This window comes from Hibiscus syriacus, unplaced genomic scaffold (assembly GCF_006381635.1).
Source record: "Hibiscus syriacus cultivar Baekdansim isolate YM2019G1 unplaced genomic scaffold, ASM638163v2 tig00110388_pilon, whole genome shotgun sequence".
In the NCBI taxonomy this organism is placed as follows: domain Eukaryota; kingdom Viridiplantae; phylum Streptophyta; class Magnoliopsida; order Malvales; family Malvaceae; genus Hibiscus; species Hibiscus syriacus.
The window spans coordinates 1,851,886-1,873,955 of record NW_024062718.1 but is presented as its reverse complement, the minus strand read 5'-3'; the positions used below and the strand labels follow the sequence as shown (position 1 = coordinate 1,873,955).

The 22,070-nt window shown below is 36.2% G+C and overlaps 1 protein-coding gene, 1 long non-coding RNA gene and 1 pseudogene across 3 annotated transcripts; all 3 read left to right on the top strand.

Annotated features, from left to right (window-relative positions):
- Positions 1-9: 9 nt before the first annotated feature.
- On the top strand, positions 10-2,901 carry LOC120122909. 2 transcript variants are annotated; one of them, XR_005516134.1, is made up of 9 exons: positions 10-147; positions 669-1,015; positions 1,208-1,295; positions 1,445-1,507; positions 1,666-1,826; positions 1,910-1,985; positions 2,440-2,499; positions 2,657-2,764; positions 2,874-2,901. It is a non-coding gene; the product is annotated as an uncharacterized LOC120122909 (long non-coding RNA). The 2 variants fall into 2 exon arrangements; XR_005516133.1 differs by having other exon boundaries at positions 669-1,295.
- Positions 2,902-11,950: 9,049 nt separating this feature from the next.
- LOC120122908 (mitogen-activated protein kinase kinase kinase 3-like) lies at positions 11,951-13,320 on the top strand. Its single transcript, XM_039141951.1, has 3 exons — positions 11,951-12,171; positions 12,499-12,602; positions 12,694-13,320. Exons 1-3 carry the CDS (start codon positions 11,971-11,973, stop codon positions 12,971-12,973), a joined length of 585 nt encoding a protein of 194 aa, XP_038997882.1. The 5' UTR covers positions 11,951-11,970; the 3' UTR covers positions 12,974-13,320.
- Positions 13,321-16,666: 3,346 nt separating this feature from the next.
- On the top strand, positions 16,667-20,917 carry LOC120122907 (annotated as a pseudogene).
- The last annotated feature ends 1,153 nt before the right edge of the window (positions 20,918-22,070 follow it).

Below are 22,070 nucleotides of genomic sequence, written 5' to 3'. Positions count from 1 at the left end.
AGGGATCCCTTTGCCTACACCATCTGTTTCATCGATGCAAAGTGATCATGTTGTCGGGTTAGGATTCGGGTCGCCTTCGGATTTAAGTGATAGCTCTTCTGACGATAATCAGCTTGCAAATGATCCGGTTCAATTCAAGGCATACAGGTTCTTCTTCTCCCTAACATGTATTGGAATCTGAAATTTGAAAGATGAATTTTTTAATATTAAAATTTCTGAATTAATATTGGGTTAGTTACTGTTTTTTATTATATATAAAGCAGTTGCTGACTAATTAATAAAAATGTGTTTTTTCTGTCTTTTCTTGGGTGTCAGGGTATGACTTCTTCTTCGTCTTCCTTTTTTTTTTCGTCTAATTAATTTTATCAATGTATCCATTTGGGTCTGCAAATGTGCTAATAATTTTTCAGCTTTTGGAACTGAATATTCCTCCTATTTTTGGCTGTCAGATATTTGTTTACTTTAATGTTTCTATTTTCGCTGAATTTGATGACTCTTAGAACAATTTTCACCAAAGGTTCAAAACGAATCACCATTGACATACCATATGTCTGTAATGAGCTAAATATTCAAAATTGTCATATGGTATTGGCCTATTGGGTTATTCGCAGTCAAATGAAGCATTTTCTGTGATGATATTCAGAGAGCTGACATTAGCTGAAATCCAGGTCGTATATTGATCCCAGAGGCCAAGGTGAAAGTAGAATGAACATGAGGTCAAGAAGCCCCGATCCGGGTCGAGATGGCCGACCAGCCCAACATCACCTCTTCATCATCAATTGTCTGCAGTGAGTATCGAGTCTCCTACAGGGAGAAAGGAAGAAGGGAAATCTGTGTGTCATAAGTTGCCTCTTCCACCAGGTTCTCCCACTAGTCCCTCTGCTTCCTTTCCAAGCAGTAGCAGCACAAGAGCTTGTGTAGTGAGTGAAACTACACCTTGTACTCTATCAAAATGGCGAAGAGGTAGACTCTTAGGGAGGGGAACTTTTGGACATGTTTACCTTGGATTTAATAGGTAGGACTTGCATCTTGTATCGATTAATCATCACATGCTGTGAGTCATAAAGTCATTTAGATTTACCGATCACAGAAATTAGCTGTTGTGATGCATTCATTGTATTAGTTCTGCTAGTATGCAAGATCGTCAGTATGTTTTTAGCTTTTTCCCATTGTACTTCTCTGAGTATTGTGCATTCATGATCGACAGTTAAAGTGGACAGATTTGTGCAATAAAAGAAGTCAGGCTCGTATCTGATGATCAGACATCAAAAGAAAGCCTAAAGCAACTGAACCATGTAATAGTTTTGTCTGATTCTCACTGATTAATGATACATAATCTTTGTTCAGATTTCACATTCTGTTGTTTCTACCAGTTGAGATTGAGATCATTTACAAGTTGCCAAATTTGAGTGCCTGGTTTTCTAATTCTTTTTAATATCAACAGGAGATTAATTTGCTGAGTCAGCTATCTCATCCAAACATTGTTAGATACCATGGAAGCGATCTGGTATGGTTTTTTTATTCTGCTTTACAATGCATGACAAGCAAATGATCAATTGCATTATGAATTGAAAAGAAAGGGGAGTGGAGAATGACAATTGGAATCCTTCTCCAAATACCAGTTTATTGTACTTGCTTCGTATAAACCTAATTGCCATTTTTCAGGGTGAAGAAGCACTCTCAGTTTACTTGGAATATGTCTCTGGTGGTTCAATCCACAAATTGCTTCAAGAATATGGTGCCTTCAAGGAACCTGTTATTCAAAACTATACAAGACAAATTCTTTCCGGGCTTTCTTACTTGCATGGAAGAAATACAGTGCACAAGTACTAGGATAATTAGTTGTCTGTAGTGTGGAAATTTGGCATCAACTTTCTTATGTTTTAAAGCTGTGGGTTTTATGTTTCAGGGACATAAAAGGGGCAAACATATTAGTAGATCCTACTGGTGAAATCAAGTTGGCAGACTTCAGCATGGCAAAACATGTATGTTACCTTATCTCATCTTAGGGATGATCGGGTTAATTCTAGAATATTGAAGCTTAAGTATCTCTGGAAAATAGGTGTTGACCAAGAATAATAAGTATCTACTAAATGATACTTTGATGCGATGCTGGTTTTGGCTGAAAAGAAACAGAGATTAAAATGAAACTGTATTTTGAATATATCATCCTTTAGAGAATCACTTGAACACCTATTGAATTCTTACATTTACAGAATTTACTGTAGTCTTGAGACGGAAAATCTAGACTTTGGTGCAAATCTAACACATAAGAAACCTGTGAATGAATAATGAAAACTTATGTAAAGACTGACATAAATTAATTAATCGAAATCTTATAAAATTGACAAGGTCCAGTGATATTGTCTCCCTACTTTAGTTTATCCCTAGTCAATGAGGAAAGCAGGCCGCTTATTGTTATTTTTCTTTCTGAACCAGATAACAGCTTGTGGTGCAATGCTTTCATTCAAGGGAAGTCCTTACTGGATGGCACCTGAGGTATTGTTTTCCACTCCCGTTCAGTTATATGATCACAGAATCACTTTTTTCACATTTTAAACTCGTTAACTTCTATTTCATTGCTAGTTGCTTTCCCCATTTAGTTGCTCCAGTTCTCCAAGGTATGGTCACTTATGTGTATATTTTATGATTTCAGGTTGTAATGAATACAAATGGCTACAACCTTGCCGTGGATATCTGGAGTTTGGGTTGCACTATGCTTGAAATGGCAACATCAAAACCACCATGGCATCAGTATGAAGGGGTTCGACTTGTTATCTTTTAACATTTCTAAGACAATGTCTTTTTCTGACTAGCTCTGAACTGTTTTAGAATTAGGATTATTCCTTCTGTTATTTTTCTAAATTCAACAGGTGGCTGCAATATTTAAAAGAGAAAATCGCCTCAGTGACCAAAAAAAAGTTATAATATACGATTTTAACCAACTTTTTTTGGATTTGCCAAAATGACCAACAAAATCGCAACGCGAAATAAAAATCGCAACGCGATCCCCAGAATCGCAAATCAGTTTCCAGAATCGCAAATCAGTTTCCAAAATCGCAACGCGATTCTTGAAAATCGCGATGCGATAGTACAAATTCGCATTGCGATTTTCCAAAATCGCAACGCGAATATGAAAATCGCAACGCGAACACATAAATCGCAACGCGTATCCGTAAATCGCAACGTGTATCCGTAAATCGCAACGCGTATGGGTAAATCGCAATGCGTATCCGTATATCGCAACGCGTATCCGTAAATCGCAACGATAATACATAAAATCGCAACGCGTATCCGTAAATCGCAACGCGATATTTAAAGCGCCATTATAATCGCTACGCGTATTTTATTTTCAAATTACAAAAAGAATATTAAGACAAATCCGTAATCGCAACTCATAACCTAAACCTAAAATCACAACTCAGTCCCATCTCCATCTCTCACTCTCTACGGCGAAGAAATCCGTCCCCATCTCCGAAGATTTCCGTCCCCATCTCCGGCGAAATCCCTCACAACCATTCACGGTCAGAAATCCCTCACAATATTCAGAAATGGAAATCAACCTCCGAGGGTTAGTTTTTTTAATTATTTTATTTTGAAATGTTTGCATTATTGTAGGTTTTTCATATTGAAACTGATGATAAGTTTACTGGTCATTTCAATAATAGATTAACCATTTCACTTAGATTTCATTTCGCGTTACGATTCTGTCGTTGCGATTTTCATTTCGCGTTGCTATTCTCTCGTTGCGATTTTCAAGTTAGTATTTGTCTTTGTCTTTGTTCTGTCTTTTGGTTGAAGTAATGCAATCCATTCAAGTTTCAATTTGCAGAAGAGTCGCAACGAGATAAATGAAAATCGCAACGAGAGAATGACTGTCGCAACGAGAGAATCGCAACGCGAAATGGAAATCGCAACGAGAGAATCGCAACGCGAAACCAAAATCGCATTGCGATTTTCATTTCGCGTTGCGATTCTCTCGTTGCGATTTTCATTTCGCGTTGCGATTCTCTCGTTGCGATTGTCATCTCGCGTTGCGATTCTCTCGTTGCGATTTTCATTTCAACCAAAAGACAAAACAGTGTTGCAAATTTTAGTTTAAGAATAAACTACTACTTTTTATGTTTATTGTTTTTGGTATATCTTCACAGTGTAGTTTTTGGTATATCTAACTTGGTATGTTTATTGTTTTTGTAGAAATTTTTTTCGGCTCATTGACCTTGAGAAATAAAGTCAGCCTGGCCACTACAATTGCAAAGAAGCTTTCAACTGCTCAAAGACAATTGTTTGAGGAAACCTGCTTCGGCCATGGCTGAGAGTACAGCATCCGGGTGGAGATGCTAATTTGACCCATTTGTGGCTTCAGACCATGACATCAAATCTACCCGACAGTATACAACGTGGTGAGGAAGAGATATGGTTTCATTTTCCACCAGCGTATACTTGCTTTGGGCGGAAGGAGTTCTTTTAATCACTGGTCTACGATTCGGACACGATGATGTAGGCCGGTACACTCGTCATATCGCCCGCCCATCATGGTTATCCCGGGTTTTTCCGGATGAGTCAATGGAGAAGCCGAACCTACATGTCGACGACCTGAAGAAATTATTTAATAAGAAAGCTGGTTTCACTCGGATGGAAGACGTCGATGTTGTCCGAGTATGCCTTCTACTACTTGTGTATGCCGGCTTTTTAGGCAGAGAGGCCAGACAACCTATTCATCGGGAGCTAATAATATTGGTAGAGGACCTAAATGCATGGAATCTGTTTCCGTGGGGTTCGTATATATGGAAAGCTACCTGGACTAAGTTGTCGTCTGCCTTTGATGACCGCAAAAGTTTGCGGGGCGATGGGTCCAAATACACTTTGTCAGGCTTTGTTTGGGCCTTTAAGGTAAGATTTCTATATAATGTTTCTAAAATTATAATTAATTATTTAACAATTACTAATTTTGTTATTATATTGTTTGTAGATTTGGATATTCGAGGCTTTCCCCAGCATGCGTACATATGCAATAAAAACGTCAAATGATATTCCCAGGGCTATTTCCTGGAAGAGGAAAACTCTGTTGGATTGGAAGACTTAATACCATATGCCACAATAAATAAGTAAGTTAACACAAATACTTTCATATAATATAAACAAGTTATTAATAGTAGACGTTTAACTTTGTTTGAGTTTTTATATTTTAGGAGGCCAACATTCCATTACAAAGACTGACACCCACGGAGGAAGAGCTTGCCACTGATTGGTGGCAAGCTAGTCAGAATTTTTTTGATGGCACGGATGATGAGCAGCATCCACTTCCTCCAATTCGAGAGCCATCACCTCACCTAGAGCCATCACCCGATCGACCCGACTATACATCTCTAGAACGAGAGCCATCACCTATCCCGTCACATCATCGAGCCTCTTCTCCACCATCACCTCATGATAGGCGACCGGCAAAGATGCCACGACTCCTATCTCCCTGTTCTCCACCTCCACCTCAACGGGATGAGTCAAGGGAGTTACGTGATGAGGTCAATGCCTTGCGTGAGGAGATCGGTACTCTACGCGATAACGATGGTGCATGGCGTGTGGAGGTGTCAACTTTACGTGGTGAGGTTGCCGCTCTACGTGAGATGATAGTATCGTTGCAGAATGAGGTTCATACTCTACGCAACGAGGTAAGTTTAAGATTTTCCATATTAACTTAATGATAAATTTACTCGTAATTTCACTTAGATTAGCCATTTCACTTAGATTGCTTAGTAAATTTGTTCGGTTGCTGCCAATTCTGCTAAACTGTGTATTCTTTAACACTGTGAAATAGTATTGTCTTTGTTTTGTCTTTTGGTTGAAAGTAAATTGTTCGGTTGCTGCCAATTCTGCTAAACTGTGTATTCTTTAACACTGTGAAATATATTTGTCTTTGTTTTGTCTTTTGGTTGAAAGTAAATTTGTTCGGTTGCTGCCAATTCTGCTAAACTGTGTATTCTTTAACACTGTGAAATAGTATTTGTCTTTGTTTTGTCTTTTGGTTGAAAGTAAATTTATCCATTCAAGTTTCAATTTGCAGAAGAAGAAATAGTTTACTTTCGCAACACGAAACTTAAAATCGCAACGCGAAACCAAAATCGCAACGCGAAATGAAAATCGCAACGACAGAATCGCAACGCGAAACCAAAATCGCAACGACAAGATCGCAACGCGAAACCAAAATCGCATTGCGATTTTCATTTCGCGTTGCGATTCTTTCGTTGCGATTTTCATTTCGCATTGCGATTCTGTCGTTGCGATTTTCATTTCGCGTTGCGATTTTGGTTTCGCGTTGCGATTTTAAGTTTCGTGTTGCGAAAGTAAACTATTTCTTCTTCTGCAAATTGAAACTTGAATGGATTGCATTACTTCAACCAATAGACAAAACAAAGACAAATACTAACTTCAGGGTATTAGTTTGAAACATATTTTTCTTTGTTATCTGATGCATTTTGTGAACTATGATAGAATAATGACTTGGGTGAATACAATGCAAGTTTGAAACATATTTGTTTTTGTTTTCACTGTTTAAAGATCATGTCTGTTTATTTACTGATTTTTGTATTTAATTATTTAGCGGCCCGATAGAGTGGATGCTTTACGTCGGGTTATGCTTGCACGACGGAGTTCACGCATCAGACAGCGTGCACGTGCTATTAAGTCTCCGTACACCCAATAGTGCGAAGACACCGCAAGAAGAAGCCCGACTCGCCTGTCATCCCTCAAGAGTCCACTCCTATCGTTGAAGAGGCCCCCCATATCATTCCTCGAGAGTCCCCTCCCACGTTCAAGAGGCAACTGTCATCGTTGAAGAGGTCCCTCCCACCATTCCAGAGTCTGATTCACATGGGGTAATATATCGAAGTATTGAGAAACCCCCACCGGTTCCGGACATGATGGATGAGAGTTGGCTCTCGTAGAGTTACCGGCCAGTACCATACCGGTATCTGAAGAGGAGAGGGAACAACTACCGGACACAATTTTGGATAACACCCTTTGGGCTAAGACCGCAGTTAATTTTTATCTACATGAGCGGAGCAAGGGGTGTTTCACTGACATATGCAAGCTCACCGATGATATCTTTTTGTTGCTTGAACGGCCTTGGTGGGGCGTATTATTAGGGTCGAAGACAATGGCTATTTCGATGGGGGGGTAAGTCTTATATTTTTTTATATTTCAATTTGATTAATTTTTTTTTTAAATTTATGTAAGTCACTAATATATGTCTTTTTTGTAAAACAGCATATCGATGCGTGGGTGACACGTCTTCTAATAATAAGAAAACTTAAGAAAAATAAAAATATACGATATACAATAATGCCGACGTCTTTTCACGCCGTTCACTTGAAGAATGCACGAGATGAATCATTTGATTTGGGCAATGGACAAGCTAAACTTTATCCTGCATGGTGGGAGGTCGATAAGGTTAGTATTTATTTTAGATTGAGTTTAAAGGTTTTATGAAATAAGTGCGCAAATGAATGAATTATTACTTATGATTGCAGGTGTTTATCCCTGTTTTGGAACGTAAACATTGGATTCTCGTCGAGCTTCAGCTCCCATCCCTTAAGACAATAGTGTATGACAGCATGATAAATTACATATCATTGGCTGATTTAAGAGATGTTATTAAGGGATGGAGCTCTCATTTGGCTAAATTCTTGGATGCGATCAATTATTGGACTCGTTCTGGAAACAAGAAGCCAAAGAAGCTCAATATTACAGTTATTAGAGACGAGACCGCGCCACAACAAACGAGCGGAGCCAGAGGAGATTGTGGTCCTCTCGTATGCTTGGCGTTGGAGCGTTTGACGACGGGAAGCATCAAGTATCTACCTCCCACCGATAGAGATAAAGCTGCAGTAGGCTTGTGGTTTCGGCATTATATGGCTAAATCGATATATACGAGACGCTGCCTACCTGCATCCGCGTTATAAAAATGTCCATAAACAATTGGTAAGTTTATATACTTATAAATGAAAATGTTTGGTTAAGTAACTAGAATTCAATAATTTGCGTAGAAAGTGTTGTTTGAACAAATGTTTGGTTTCTGCAGGTTAATCTCAGAAGTGAACTGCGTGAAAATGATGTCGAGCTGCAAAAGTTGATTCAATAGTTTAATTGATTGTTTTTTGATTGTTTAATTGATTTGTAAAAGTTGATTCAATAGTAGATGATCGGAAATAAGAATTATTGCTTATTTTTTGATTGTTTAATTGATTTGTAAAAGATGATTTGTAAAAGTTGATTTGTGTAATTGATGCGAACAGAATTCTTATTTGTGCTTGTTTAATTGATTGAAATGTAATGGTTGATTTTGTTGATTTCGCATTGCGTTTATAATTTCGCATTGCGATTATCTCGTTGCGATTTTCATTTCGCATTGCGATTTACATTTCGCATTGCGATTCTTTCGTTGCGATTTTCATTTCGCATTGCGATTTTCATTTCGCATTGCGATTTTCATTTCGTATTGCGATTTTAATTTCGCATTGCGATTATGTCGGTTCGATTTTCATTTCGCATTGCGATTTTCATTTCGCATTGCGATTCTCTCGTTGCGATTTTCATTTCGCATTGCGATTTTCATTTCGCATTACGATTCTCTCGTTGCGATTTTCATTTCCGCATTGCGATTTTCATGTTGGGATTTTCATTTCGCGTTGCGATTGTATTTTCCGTGTTGCGATAGTCAAATGCATGCCTAATAGTGATAACAACTGAATAACAAGAGTTGGTTAAGTCAAAATGGTTGGCCTGAGTCATTAATTCAACTGAAAATGTTAAAAGTTCACACATAAAATCACATAATACAACGTTTGCATATGATTTTGATGGCAACGTTTACATAATACACATAAAATGTTAAATGTTAAAACGTTTACATAATACAACTGAATAACAACGTTTACATAATACAAAGTTCACACCATATGAGCTTGGATTTTGATGAGGATCCATATTTTGGTAGAGGAAAAGATGATTTTGATGGCACTGGTGATCCACATGTCAACCTTGTATGACCACTTTCCTTGCACCGACTACATGTCGATCTCTTCTTCTCTTGTAGTACCACTGTTGAATAGAGGCTCGAAAAAACTCCATTAACATAGTAATGGGTAATTTCCGGGAATGACGACTTAGAGCGTTGATTGATTCTGCACTATTAGACGTCATGAAACCATATCTTGCTCCAAGTTGATGTACTCTTGACCATCTTTCAAACCCGACATCTTTTAGTGTTTGAGCACACTGAGGCAAAACGTCTTAAACAATTTATATGCTTATTGAAATCCACTTCCCGATAAGCTTTACAGCCTTCCAGTATGTCCATTGTGCTTTTTATACCAGCAGACCTTGATTTTAGATTTCTATACAAATGAACACCACAAAGTCCATGAAAAGCATCTGGGAAACACCTTCTAACAGCGTTGTCAATTGAGTTGCCCTATCGGATATGATTGTCAGATTGCTAATAGGACCTATGCAATCCCTAAGATGCCCCATAAACCATGTCCATGAATCAGAGGTTTCAGATTTGCCAACCCGTAAGCTATTGGCAATATCCCATTGTTAGCATCCATGGTTACTGCTAATAAGTTTACTCCAAGGTATCGACCTTTCAAATGTGCTCCGTCAACTATAATAACTGGGCGCATGCAAGTAATAAACGAACGAATCTACAAAATAATATACACAAGAAATATAATCATTTAAATGTGAAATGCATGTAACTAACAAAAATGAGTCAACAAATTATATTGATTTACTAACCGTAGCACCAATGGCGATAAACAGCAACTCAAAGCGTCCATCTCTATCTGTTTTGATATGAGTTACCGACCAGGATTTTTCAGCTTTAAATTGTGACAATAAGCCGGCAGTTGGGCAAACGATGCTTCTGGCGACCCCCTCAACAATTCCAAGGCATAACATTTGGCTCTCCAAGCTTGAGATATGATATACTAATCTTGAACCGAGCATTCATGTCAGTCATAATTTCATGTCCCCGATATACCCTGCCATTCAAAAACATTAACTCAGCCAGAAAACCACCCAACACCTTTTGTTTGCCTGTCTATGGTGAGGAAAAAACTTGGGTTCTTGAACATGTATGTTTATCAATAAAAGTCCTAACTTGAACATTTTGCAATCTTTTATTCTCTTTGCAATCATACGCCACGTACAGTTTTTGTCAATCATACACCTTGTTTCGAAACGATCTTTGCTTGATTTGTTAACTTTTAGTTGATAGCCATCTTCCACACATTTCGTATATAAAGCTATCTTCAAGTCTTCCTTTGTATCAAAACAATCATCTTTCTTGATACGAATAACTTTTGTGTAACAATCAACTGCTTTCTTTATCACTCTTCTTCCGGTATCTGAAGTAATTCTGGCATATTCCAGTTATACGCCGTGGCATTTTCTTTCTTCGGGGACTTTTTTCTTCTTTTTCTTCTTCAGGATTATATGAATTACAGAATGGATGTTCAACATGTCATTCACAGTCGTAACTTCCTCCTCATTATCATCAACATTACATTCTTCGGCAACGGCTGTTTCATCATCAAAATTCGGGTATTGACCAATATCAATATCATTACACGCATGGTCTGTTTCTTCTTCTGAAACATCATCAAATCCGTGTATTGACCAATATCAAAGTCCGGATATTGACCAAGACCAAATTTCGAATACTGACTAGTACTCACAATTTTTCTGTTGGCTCATCATCGTCTAACTGGTCAATACGAAAATCGGAATTTGGTGCTGAAAGTTGATTGGATTTGGATTAGAGAAAGGTTGTGGGTTTTGAGAAAAACTTAGTTGATTACTACCGCTACTGACCCAACAATACTACTTCTAGGTTCAACAACATACAATGTAACATCATCTTGTGAAACACTAATGTAAGCAATGAATCGTTCAACATCTTCATTGTCGGTTAACAAATAAACTTTACCATTTCTCTGATAAGATAGCCTAAATCCACTTAGGGGCTCTAAATTCAATTTATTTGAAACACGTAGCATTAGAGTTTCATAAGTTAACTTTTGTAAAGACAATTTTAGTTGAAGATTTATGGGTAAAGGCATATTGTAAAACACCATTAACATTATCCCATGACCTCCAAAACACAAATCTATCCAACATGATCAACATTAGATGATTTCATGGTTGTAACTAAACAAACGAGATGCGAAACTAAGACCTGTTGCCGGATGGGGAAGGATGTCGTTGGATATAGGAACGGATGTCGCCGGAGAGAGTGATAGATGGAGATGGAATGAGTTGCGATTTAGGATTTAGTTTATGATTTCAGTGTTATATACCCAAATTTCAGTGTTGTGATTTACAGATTCTCGTTGCGATTTTACGATTATCGTTGCGATTTACAGATTCTCGTTGCGATTTACGGATTATCGTTGCGATTTACGGATACGCGTTGCGATTTACGGATTATCGTTGCGATTTACGGATACGCGTTGCGATTTACGGATACGCATTGCGATTTACGGATACGCGTTGCGATTTACGGATACACGTTGCGGTTTACGGATACGCGTTGCGATTTACGGATACGCGTTGCGATATACGGATACGCATTGCGATTTACCCATACGCGTTGCGATTTACGGATACACGTTGCGATTTACGGATACGCGTTGCGATTTATGTGTTCGCGTTGCGATTTTCATATTCGCGTTGCGATTATGGAAAATCGCAATGCGAATTTGTACTATCGCATCGCGATTTTCAAGAATCGCGTTGCGATTCTGGAAACTGATTTGCGATTCTGGGGATCGCGTTGCGATTTTTATTTCGCGTTGCGATTTTGTTGGTCATTTTGGCAAATCCAAAAAAAGTTGGTTAAAATCGTATATTATAACTTTTTTTTGGTCACTGAGGCGATTTTCTCTATTTAAAATAGGAAACAGTAAAGATATGCCAGAGATTCCTAATCACCTTTCTAGTGAAGCCAAAAGTTTCATAAGACTTTGCTTGCAAAGGGAACCATCAGCGCGTCCTACAGCCTTGCAACTACTAGATCACCCTTTCATTCGTGATCAATCAACAACAAGAGTTGCTAACATCAACATAACAAAGGATGCATTTCCCTACACTTTTGATGGAAGCCGCACTCCGGTAAATATTTTAAGATGCTTGTTTCTCTTCTTTTTCTGATGGTTTTATCACTCTGATTGCATTACACTGTATCTTCTCTACATCCTAAACTGATTGGTACATCAACCAATCACTTTGTAAGTAATGGTTCTAAAACATACGTCAATTTTCAATGCAATTTCTTTGCTAGTTTTAGCCTCTTTGCTAGTTGCAGCCATACCTTTATCTTGTTTCTTTAACTATTTAAGCTTTTATATATGAATGAACATATGTGCTTGAAGTTTGTTTATCAGTAACTAAAGCTGAATTTAAGCTAATCTCTGTTGTTATTTTTAACTTTCTGAGCAGCCCGTATTAGAAATGCAGTCCAGTAGAAATAATATCCTCTCATTTGATGGAGATTATGAGACAAGGGGAATGACTACAACTTCAAGAGCTTTAAGGAGTCCCAGGTACTAATGATATTTTTTTTTTATTTCTGCACTCAAAATGTATGGCATGTAGTTCTGAACCAAATTGCCTGTCACGTATTAATATGCACAGAGATAATGCAAGAGCAATCACATCTTTGCCTGTGTCTCCTTGCTCAAGTCCATTAAGACACGGTACGGCCCACAAGAGTTATTTTCTTTCTCCTCCTCATCCGGCTTATCAGTTTGTAGGACAGAGCAGTTACAACTTGGGTGATTTCTCTGCAAATGCTTCGAGGCCAAATCCAAAATACACTCTGGATCCTTGGCGTCAAACTTCACTACCAAATGTTCAAAGTTCAAACACCGGGCACCCCTCCAAGAACGAGACCTATTTGAGATATTGTAAATAGAGACGGGATGAAATGTCCTTTTCCACTCCATCTCAAAGTCCAACGAAAGCAAGTATATTTAATTGATTGGAGGATCCTCCCTCCCTATTCTGGTAGATTCAGCTAAGTCATTCTTCTATCCAATTAGAAAAGTGATTGTGATTTTAGTTTAAGGCTACTCGAAATGAGAATATTTGGGGACAATGGGAGTTTTGTTGCAGGAGGAAGATAAACACTGCTCCGATACTTCGATCTTGTAACATGCTCACATTGATTTTTGTATATGGAAGGTGGTCACTCAGTCTATTAACATTATTGTTGTTGTATACTAGCTCATTACGTACGTAATACCATCACTTTGTCATCAATTGGTTGAACGGGCAAATTATGTTATGTGATATCGTTTCATTTTAGCCAGAGACTGGTGCTTCATTTTTAATCTGGGAGAAGGGCGACCCCCATTCCCATTGCACTTTTGGATGAAGCTTGTGTAGGGACGGACAGATGAAAGATTTTATATTAGGGAGCGAACTTATAAAATTTTAGGCGACGAAAATAGATAATTAATAGAAAATACAAAAAGCTGGACTAAGAGGGACTCCTAAAAATTTAAAATTGCCATATATAATCTTAATATGCTTGTCCCTAATCATAAATTCATTGGAAGATGGCTAAAACTTATAAAACAGATAAGGCTGAAATCATTTAAATTTACCTCGTGCATGTATCAACAATCATATTTTCAGATATAAAAAATTGCCTACAAAAATCGAGTGAACAGGGTCGGATCACGTCTGCAATTATTACATTGGGACCGTACATGGTGGTCATTTTGGGGTTATAGATTGACCAAAGTCATTGAATCTGGCACTGAAAAAAAATCATTTTATGCAACAACATATAGCAAAGTTTGTACTTGAGCTACAAGGGGTTCATTCCATGTATCAGTAATATGCGCCAATCTGCAAAGCGTTGACGACCAATAAAATAGAATGATGGTATTAGTGGATGGGCGCTGGTAGCTCATCCGTCCGGACGAATGGCTCCGGAACGCTTTATAAGTCCGTATTCCCTTCCAACATCTACAAGAATAACTGTCATCTGATTATTAATAATTTAGCAATAAAAGAACAATTCAAAAGATTAGTAGAAAATTATTTTTTATAATTTAATGATTAAAACGAGATGACCCTTAAAATTTGATCACTAATGTGTAGTTTAACCTAAGTTGTATTCATATATATATATATACAGTAACCATGGTACTAAATTAAAAGCAGCTTTTGGGAATATACGGGCAATTAATCCTATATATTAACCATGGTATTTAGGGGAAACGCGGTTTTGCAAACGCAAGTGCGAGTGGTTGGTAACCCACCACTAAAGAGTAAAGAGAAGGTTTCCTTTTTTATTCACGAGAGACGATGGCATGGCATGCACGTTCTCACACCTTTGAAAGAAACCATTGGAATTGCTCTCCATCTGATCTAATCCAACACCACCAGAGATCAACCAATCACAGCTACGCAGTCATCATTAAAACGGCATGATACGATGGACCCTCTTATTCCTATTCTATTTTTAATAACATTAGGCTGAATTTCTCTTATTCAATTAACAAGTAACGCATAGAGATAGTCATCGAATCCGAATCTGATGAGTTTTAATTTGGCCCGGTCCGTTCAAATTGGATAGAGTTTTTTAATATGATGTTCTGGTTGGGTTTAGATTTATAATGAAAATATTTGACTCAAAAATATATATATAATTTTACATTATATATTTATGAATAATTACAATAATATCCGTCTATATATATATATATATTTCAATTAAGTTAATGTTTTTATGGAATAAAAATAGTATTTTCTATTATTCGGGTCGAATCAGGTTTTTAAGTTATATATCGGGTCGGGTCGGGTGAAATATTGTTTTGGTCGGATTAGATCTTGAGTGGAAGATTTCTTGTTCTCAGATCGGGTCAAGTGAACCAAAAACCCGACTCATGCCCATCCCTAACCTATGCACTTTGTAGACAATTGTTACTTAAATCCAAAACTTTTAAAAAGAATGTTATTCTTTCTTACCACTAAAATTACTTAACGTGTTTTATTCATATTTCATCTCATTTATTATATTTTATTAATTATAATTCAAGAATTTTATTTTTATTAATATGAGGATTATTATAATATTTTTTTCAAAAAAAACTCTTAATTATTTAATAATAAATACTCTTAATCATTATAAACTTTGTATTCAAATTCAATATCAATAAGAATCGTTTGATTCATACTTTAATTAAATGATAATAATCTAAATAATAAATATGTCAGTGGAATAATCCTATCCCTTGACATGCGGGACCCATCGCAATTGTCGGTTCATAATCCTCTACAGTCTTCTTCCTTTCACTGCACTCCCTTTTTATTTTATTTTCTATAATTTTCATTAGATTTTTTTAAGTCGGTGCGTTTCGATCCCCGTATGGCGATTGGTTGACACTGGATCTAAAAATGTCCACTCACAAATCGACACCCATTACTTACAAATTTACCCTTTCCAGTTCATTACATAACAACTCTTCAAAAAAAAATATATATAATAACTTACTGAATTACTAAAATATCCTTTAGCGTTCTTTCTAGATATCAATCATCTAATTATCTTGCCCTTAAAAAGTTATCTAGTAATAGTTTTAATATTTAATTACACTCTATATATAGTCTTCAATTATCATTTTTAAAAATGAATTACACTTTCATTTTAATTTATACTGTTCAGATTTATAAATAAAAACATTTATATTTTATAATATTTCATACTTTAACACAAGACATTGGTTTTATTATCATACTAAAAATTAAATAAAAATTTGCGTAGACAAATTTCAATAAAATATTAAATTACATTTATATTATTCTTGAATTATATGTCATTTTAATTTAAAATATATTTATTATTATATTTCAACTAAATATACAATTTATATAGATAAATTTAATAATATTAAATTATACTTTATATTCACATTAAATTACAATTCTATTATACTTTAAAACTTAAAGTTTATGAATTATAAATATTTTATTATTTTATTTAAAATAAGAAAACATCCATTATTATGTGAAAATTATAAACATATTTTTTTCATATAGATGCCCATTGTATTTCTTTTGAAAGCTAAATAGGGAGTTGTTGTCCAGGCCAAGGAATGACACGAACGACGATTAAGGGTGGACTAATGAGTGGACGAGTCGATGATTAAGTGATCGTTTGATGATAATAATAACGACTGATAATGATAATAAGAGGTTTAGAAATAAATTTTAGAGTTTTTTTTAGATGTTACTTAAATTATGAAGGGTTTTAAAAAATTAATAATTTTGTTTTCTAAATAAAATTTTATAGAATTTACATTTGTCACATTTGAGTAGTTGAATTTTTTAACAATAGTAACAAACAAGACACTTAAAATAATAATAATAAAATATTAGACACATTTCAAGTAAAAAGTTTTAAGTACCTAAAGTGTATAATATATATAGTTTAGACACTTATTAAATAATAATAATAATAATAATAATAAAAGTAGGGTTATAAAATTTATAGAATAATGGAATGGCAAAATTGTCATTACTGAGTAAATATTTAAATAAATACTTATTTACAAAACTACCCTTATATTGATAATATTACTAATATACTATAATCCCACTGATACCGCGGCTTTTGGCTTACCCTTGCCGTCAATTTCGCTCCTTGCTCTGTTGAGCGATACCCTCCATTTTTATCTCATATTTTTGTTCTCCTTATATAAACTCTAAATTCTTGGTCCCTTTTATTAGCTTAGACCATCCAAAAAGGAAACACCAAGGGATTTTTCTTTTGGCTTCTAATTTCCAGCGACAGCTATAAGCAGGAATTATTTGATTAATGCAGGAACAATGAAGCATTAGCGATAATTGAAGCTTTTCTCTTTCAGATCTCTGTCAGTTTTGTTTCTGGTAAATTTAATTTTCTTTGTTCGTAGCAGATCTAATTCTTATTTTTGCTTCCTTATTTCTTTTATTATCTATCCAGGGCACTGTTTTGACTAGATCTGAATGTTTCTGACTATAATTTTGAAAATATCTAGTTACATACCTCGTTTGTTTTCTATATGCTTCTGTTTGTTAGTTTTCTTCAATTTTTTCAGATCTTATTGGATCTGCATTTTTCTTTAGTGAATCATTAGTTTTTTCTTTGAAATATAGTTCTGATTCTTCTTTTATATAAATTTCAGGTGAGAAAATTTTGAAGTATTGTTTGGAAAAGGAGGAAATAAATAGTGATAATGGCATTAGGAAAATATAGTAGAGTAGATAATAATATTAGTAGGAAGTCTTCGGGTTATTGTTCCACTGTCACCGTTGTGGTTTTCGTGGGGTTATGTTTAGTTGGGATATGGATGATGACTTCGTCCTCAGCTGTGTCTATTGGAGACGATCCGGCTCAGGAAAAGAAAACTCAGCTCGAAGATAAGGTTACACCAGTAATCAGTGATAACAGTGACAGCAGCAACACCCCACAGTTTGAAGATAACCCTGGGGATTTGCCCGAGGATGCCACCAAAGGGGACACTAATGTAGTCTGGCTGAAAATGATGGCAAGGAAACTTAAACACACAGGAAAATCAGGATAATGTTGAAGAAACTAAATTGGAGGAGACTAAGAAGGATGATGAACAATCAGGTGCTGAAGGTGGAGAGAAAAGCGGTGACAGTGGTGAGAACTCTGGTGAAGAAGGGGATTCTCAAGAGAATTCTGATGACAAGAAGTCTGATTCAGAAGAGAGCAATGAGAAATCCGACTCTGATGAGAATGGCAATAAATCTGATTCTGATGATGGTGAAAAGAAGCAAGATGAAAGCTCCTCTGAAACTAATGGAGATCAGGCTGATGGTCAGATAGAGAAGGTTGAGCAAAATGATAATGAGTTGGATAAAAGCTCTGATGAGGTGAAAGATGATGGTCAGAGAAAAACCAGAGCTCGAATGAAGTTTTCCCCATCTGGAGCTCAATCTGAACTTTTGAATGAAACCATAACTCAAACCGGATCGTTTTCTACTCAGGCAACAGAATCTAAGGCTGAAAAAGAGGCTCAGTTATCATCCAAGAAATAATTGGAAGGTGTGCAATTCCACTGCTGGGCCTGATTATATCCCATGCCTTGACAATTGGGAAGCAATCAGCATCTCCCATCTACCAAACACTATGAACATCGAGAGAGGCACTGTCCAGAAGAACCACCAACCTGCCTTGTCCCTCTTCCTGAAGGATATAAACGTTCAATCGAGTGGCCAAAAAGCAGGGAGAAGGTATGTTAATTTAACATGTGCTGGTTTATTTTTCTCACTTTGACTCTGTGCTTGATAGGATGAACTTACAAATTCTTTGTTGCTGCTGCAGATTTGGTATTATAATGTTCCCCATACCAAACTGGCACAAATTAGGGGCATCAGAATTGGGTAAAAGTTACTGGAGAATACCTCACATTTCCTGGTGGTGGAACCCAGTTTAAGCATGGTGCGCTTCATTATATTGACTTCATAGAAGAGGTGAGTGCCCTAAATCAGAGTATCGCCTTCACAGCATAGTTGGCTATCATTACATTGGTAACAGCTGTATCTCCCATGATAAGTACTTTGATGTGGCTCTTTGATCTGAGCTATAGCTGAAAATAACATTTATTGAGCACCATAGTTATTATTGTCATCTCTGTTGTTAGTTTGCTACCATTATTTGTTGTCTTTTATTTTGGATGAGCTTATTCATGGTCAAATTATTTTCCCCCTCTTGCAATTTGTGATTTGAATACATGCGTAATTTTTTTATTACTTGTTCGTCTGTGCCTGATGTAGCATGGGGAAACGTACTCGCGTAATATTGGATGTTGGATGTGGGGTTGCCAGCTTTGGAGGTTTTCTGTTTGACAGAAATGTTGTTGCTATGTCCTTCGCACCTAAAGATGAACATGAAGCCCAAGTACAATTTGCACTTGAAAGGGGAATTCCTGCTGTGTCTGCTGTGATGGGTACCAAGAGACTTCCCTACCCTAGCGAGTATTTGATGTTGTTCATTGTGCACGATGTAGAGTACCATGGCATTTAGATTTAAAACCTCATTTAGTTATAAGCCGTTTTTTAGTCGTAATAATCAGGTGCTGGAGTTTATTTTATGAATTTTTGTTGCTTGATATTCACTGGTCTTAACAAAATGCAGGTGGTAAACTCCTCTTGGAGCTGAATCGTGTCCTGCGACCTGGTGGTTTCTTTGTGTGGTCTGCTACTCCTATTTATCAGAGCATTCCTGAAGATGTTGAAATCTGGAAAGGTATATATCATCATATCTTTGTATCTTGTGTGAGAAATCTATTGTCTGCAACAGCTGCTTAATTTATGTGTGGATTCTGTGCACAGCTATGGTTGATCTAACAAAATCTATGTGCTGGGAGCTTGTAACAAAACTAGTAAGGATGAAGTAAATAGGGTGGCTGTAGCAGCATTTAGCCTACCTCTAACGACTGCTATGAGCAAAGGGCAAAACAAGAGCCTCCGCTCTGTCCTGAGTCTGATGATCCAAATGCGGCATGGTATTTTCTGACTCGGATGTAAAATCTATATTTTGGCTAAAAACAAATTAACACTTTTTGTAAGATGACTCTAGAAATATCCACGGCTTTCAGTATGCTACTTGCATTCATGGAGTAACTATTGAATATTTTTGGTATCAAACAGCCATTTGATTTGATGTCTTTCTATTAAGATGTCTTTGCGCTTTACCATTACTTGAGAATAAATATAGATCTCTTGCAATATAGCTATCAAACAGCCATTTGATTTGATTCTTGTTTATAGGAATGTGCCCCTGCAAGCGTGCATGCACAATGCCCCAGTAGATGCATCAGAACGGGGTCTCAGTGGCCTGAGCAATGGCCAGCAAGGTTGGAGAAATCACCTTATTGGTTGAGTTCCCAAGTTGGAGTGTATGGCAAAGCAGCGCCAGAGGATTTTGCTGCAGACATGAGCACTGGAAACGGGTGGTACCAAGTCATACATAATGGGATGGGAATAAGCGGTCATCTGTCAGAAATGTAATGGACATGAGCGCCATTTATGGAGGGTATGGAGGATATATTGGTTTAACGCCTAATTTTTCTGTTATATTATTCCATCTTTCTTTGATTCTGACTATGGTATGCTACAGCTTGCTGCTGCACTCAAAGATCTCGATTTATGGGTCATGAATGTGGTCTCAATTGACTCGGCAGATACACTTCCCATAATATTTGAAAGAGGTCTATTTGGCATGTATCATGATTGGTGCGAATCGTTTAGTACTTATCCAAGGTCTTATGATCTTCTCCATGCGGACCATCTATTCTCAAAGGTTAAAAAGAGGTTTGTGTAAATATATTCTTTTCCTGACTCCGTTATCATCACCATTCATCATATCTGATTTATTTTTCATCGGATTCTGAGCTTTGGCCTAACTTTGCAATGGCTTATGGGCATATAGGTGCGACTTGGTGGCCGTTGTTGCAGAGGTTGATAGAATACTAAGGCCACAAGGAAAGCTTATTGTTCGAGACAATGTTGAGACCATTAACGAGCTTGAATATGCTAAAGTCAATGAAGTGGAAGTGCGGATGACATACTCGAAAGCCAATGAGAGCCTGCTGTGTGTCGAGAAGTCCATGTGGCGACCAAGGAGGTGGAGACGATCAAATATGCCATTGCTTAGGCATATTCTACCTTTGAATGGATGATGTTGCCGGCATGTTTAAGAGTGGACTAGGTATTTTTTTGTTTAGGTTCAAATTGCAATTCATGGTGATTGATACTCCAAGCCAAAGGGAGGCTTTGCTTTTGTATCATTTAAACAGGGTTTTAGCGTGAATACATTTATGATGCTTTTATTTTATTTTATTTTTGGTTTTTTTATTCCTTGATCTTATAGCCGGTCCAACGTCCAAGTGATCATGTAATGTATCTTAGACATTTAAGTTTAGTTCGGACTCTTTAAAAAACAAATTTAGTTCGGATGAACCTGAGCTTGAAAGGAGAGAGATGTCATTGCCATTGTTTTAATTCTTAACTTTGAGATGTTACTATAGAATTCTAGCCATTTCTTGTTCATTTTTGAGTGGTTGATTTTTTTTAATGTTCAAGTATTTTAGTTTTTTTAAAGAACTTAAAATGTCAAGTTGAAAACCGAGTTTTAACATGTAAATATTCATGTTTCGTTTATGTTGTTCTTTTAACACATCAATATTTTTTTTTAGAAATTTTATTTGTTTATCGTATTATATATATATATCTATAATATATCTAAATGAATTATGTTACTTGAATTCTTTTGATTTGACATGAAAACTTACGATATAATTTTCTTAAAGAATAAAATAGAAGGTAAACTTAAGATTTTTTTTTATATTTAAGTACTTATTATTATAATAGATATCAATTAAAGTTAAAGTATGTACTTAAATAATATATAACAGTAATTTTCTTGTATTTTTACATAGTAAAAAAATTGTGATTTTTTTATATTTATCATTATCGACATTTAGTTTTATAAATTGACATCAGAATGTTTTGGGTTTCTCGTCTTGAATATAGTAACGACGACGTTAAAGTAAGATACTTCTTTGTTGGATGGTGTAAGAATTATAACTTTAGCAAGGTGGTCGGAGCCCGCCGAACGACGAGACAGTCAGAGGGAAAGAGAAACCAACAGCTATTTTGGTGAAGAGAACAAATAAGAGGGAAATAGGGCTTTTACTAAAATGAATAGAAAGGATTACAAAAGCATATTTAGCCATTACAATAATAGGCTTATATAGCGCACTAACAACATGCTAACCAGCTCATTGAAGTGCTAACAGAATAGTAATACTAATTTTTTATTAACATTATAATTTTCTAACACGTAACATCAGACTCAAATTGTGGCAAATAATGATGTAGACAATTCTTGGGCAAATGAATTTGAATGATGTATTGATAGAATTAGATAAGATAGAATAGACTTAAACACATGAAAGACAACAACATAACCGAAATGTTTTATCTCA